The sequence below is a fragment of the Egretta garzetta genome, unplaced genomic scaffold, assembly GCF_000687185.1.
Source record: "Egretta garzetta isolate BGI_Z169 unplaced genomic scaffold, ASM68718v1 scaffold861, whole genome shotgun sequence".
NCBI classification, from domain to species: domain Eukaryota; kingdom Metazoa; phylum Chordata; class Aves; order Pelecaniformes; family Ardeidae; genus Egretta; species Egretta garzetta.
Genome location: NW_009258497.1, coordinates 73,551 through 75,582, shown reverse-complemented (window position 1 = coordinate 75,582; position 2,032 = coordinate 73,551). Strand labels below are relative to the sequence as shown.

The following is a 2,032-nucleotide window of genomic DNA, read 5'->3' as shown; positions in this document are numbered from 1 at the left end:
AGCACTCTGGGGACAGGCAGCGAGGTCTGGCACCCCTGGCAGGCACCCCGGGGGTGGGTGCCTGCGGGCAGCTCACCTTGGGCGCCCAGCTCATCGGGGCAGCGGCGGATGTGGAAGCAGAAGGCGACGCGGACACTGGGGCGGGCAGTGGGGACCATGCCAGGACCAGGGGAGGACAGAGCCAGAGCAGCCAGGGACAGGATGGGACATGGGTTGGGGTTTGGGGCTAAATAAACGTGCGAGACCCAGTGGTGCAGTACCCACCCCCACAGCCACGGCCTGGCCTTTATTGCGTGTCGGCGGCTGTGCCAGGCTGGGGCTGAGCCGGGATCCCTCCCTCCAGCACCCAGCAGTCAGCAGTGAGGCAGGCGAGTGGCCCCCCGTAATCTCCCTGTGGCACCCAGAGAGTGGTGTCACCGCGGTGCCAGCGCCCACAGGCCCCCTGAGGCAGCGGTCCCTGGCCCTGCTCACCTCGCAGGCCCCCACACCGGCACGCAGAGGGGCGGTGCACAGCTCGCTCTCCTTCAGGCGCCCGCGAGTGGGTGCTGTGGGCAGGGGGATGCCATGGGTGGGGGAACACAGCATGCTAGGTGACACCTTTGCAGGGGAAGTGCCCTCACAGGGGATATTGTGGGCAGGGTATGTCGTGGGCAAGGGAATGGCACAGGCAGGAGGATGCCATGGGCAGGGAATGTCATGGGCAGCAAAATACCATAAAAGGGGGATGCTGTGAGCAGGGGATGCCATGGACATGGGGGGTCTGCATGCAGGGGATGCCATGGGGCAGGGGATGCAGCAGCTATGGGGACGCTGTGGGCAGAGGGATGCCATTGCAGGAGAATGGTGTGGGCAGGGGATGTGCTGGGCAGGGGATGCCATTGCAGGGGGTACCTCTGGTTTCCCCCCAGCCGGCGATCTCGCAGATGGTGCCCGTGGGCACAACATAGCGCTCAGGCGGCAGGCAGATCAGGGCCACGCGCCTGTTCAGAGTGGCTGGCCTAGGGCGAGAGGAGGGGCAGCCTGTGGTGCCAGTCTGCCCAGCAGCAGGGCACAGCGGGGGCTGGGGCTCAGCTGCTCACCTTGCCAGCTTCAGCATCACCAGCTGGGACTCAGAGGGGCCGCAGACTATCCGTGAGATAGGGATGGTCTGCTGGTCAGGGTCCTCTGGACCAGGGTCCTTGAAGAGTGTCCCCAGCTGCACCTCGTAGCCTGCCAAGTTGGCGTCGCTGCGGGACAGGGACATGAGGGTGTGGGGGGCTCCCGGCACTCCGCGCCCCAGCCCCAGCCTTACCAGGATGAGAAGCACTGGCGTGTGCTGATCACCCACTGCTCCTTCACCAGAGACCCCCCGCAGAAGTGTGCACCAGCCCTGCAGGGATGGGGGTGTGAGCTCCCCTGGGGACACTGGCCACACGGCAGCGCAGGCAGGGCATGCGCTCACCGGTTGCGGATGCTGACAGTCCAGGGTGAGTTGCCGGGCTGGCCACCGACGATGCGCCCTTTCCGCTGCAGCCTCTCGTCCCGCCGGCCGCACTGCTCGAATGCCACCATGTCTGTGAGTAGGGTGGGTGTCAGCCAGAGCTGTGCCACCGGCACCCACCCCACAGCGCCCACCCGGCACCCATGGGCCCCCACCTGCATTCTCCAGGATGGAGGGCACTGTGCTGCCAGCTGTGGAGAGAAAGCAGAGGGTGGCATTGGGGTGGGACCAGTCACCCTGGGGGGACCAAAACCACCCCTGGGGGGTGGCAGGAGACCTCCCTAGCTCTGCAGGGTTGAGGGTAGGGGCTCACAGCAAGGCTTGACAGCGCAGTAATCGAAGGGAGTTCGGGGGTCCATGGTGTAGCACCAGGGGCCATGGCTGTCGTTATCGGGGTTGCGACAGTAGTTCTCTTCCAGATGTGCCTCAGGGTGGGTGACGGGCGAGATCCTGCCAGGAGGAAGTCACCATCACCATCATCATCATCATCCCCAGCTCCATCCCCAACCTGCCCCCATCTTGATCCCTGTCCCTGTCCCCGTCCCCCATGCT

The 2,032-nt window shown here is 65.7% G+C and overlaps 2 protein-coding genes across 2 annotated transcripts in view; one reads left to right on the top strand and one right to left on the bottom strand.

Moving 5' to 3' along the window:
- Nucleotides 1-230, top strand: part of LOC104132482 (acylamino-acid-releasing enzyme-like) — a 7,820-nt gene extending 7,590 nt beyond the window's left edge. Inside the window, exon 16 of the mRNA XM_035901463.1 lies at nucleotides 17-230. Within this exon, the coding sequence (XP_035757356.1) occupies nucleotides 17-230 (214 nt within the window). The remainder of the gene's footprint in view (nucleotides 1-16) is intronic.
- A 56-nt stretch (nucleotides 231-286) lies between these two features.
- MST1 (macrophage stimulating 1) overlaps nucleotides 287-2,032 on the bottom strand; it is a 3,724-nt gene continuing 1,978 nt past the window's right edge. The window contains 8 exon segments of the mRNA XM_035901456.1: nucleotides 287-391; nucleotides 472-545; nucleotides 892-998; nucleotides 1,080-1,226; nucleotides 1,292-1,369; nucleotides 1,442-1,553; nucleotides 1,636-1,671; nucleotides 1,794-2,032. The exon segment at nucleotides 1,794-2,032 is cut by the window's right edge and continues 153 nt beyond it. Coding sequence (XP_035757349.1) covers nucleotides 287-391; nucleotides 472-545; nucleotides 892-998; nucleotides 1,080-1,226; nucleotides 1,292-1,369; nucleotides 1,442-1,553; nucleotides 1,636-1,671; nucleotides 1,794-2,032 — 898 coding nt within the window.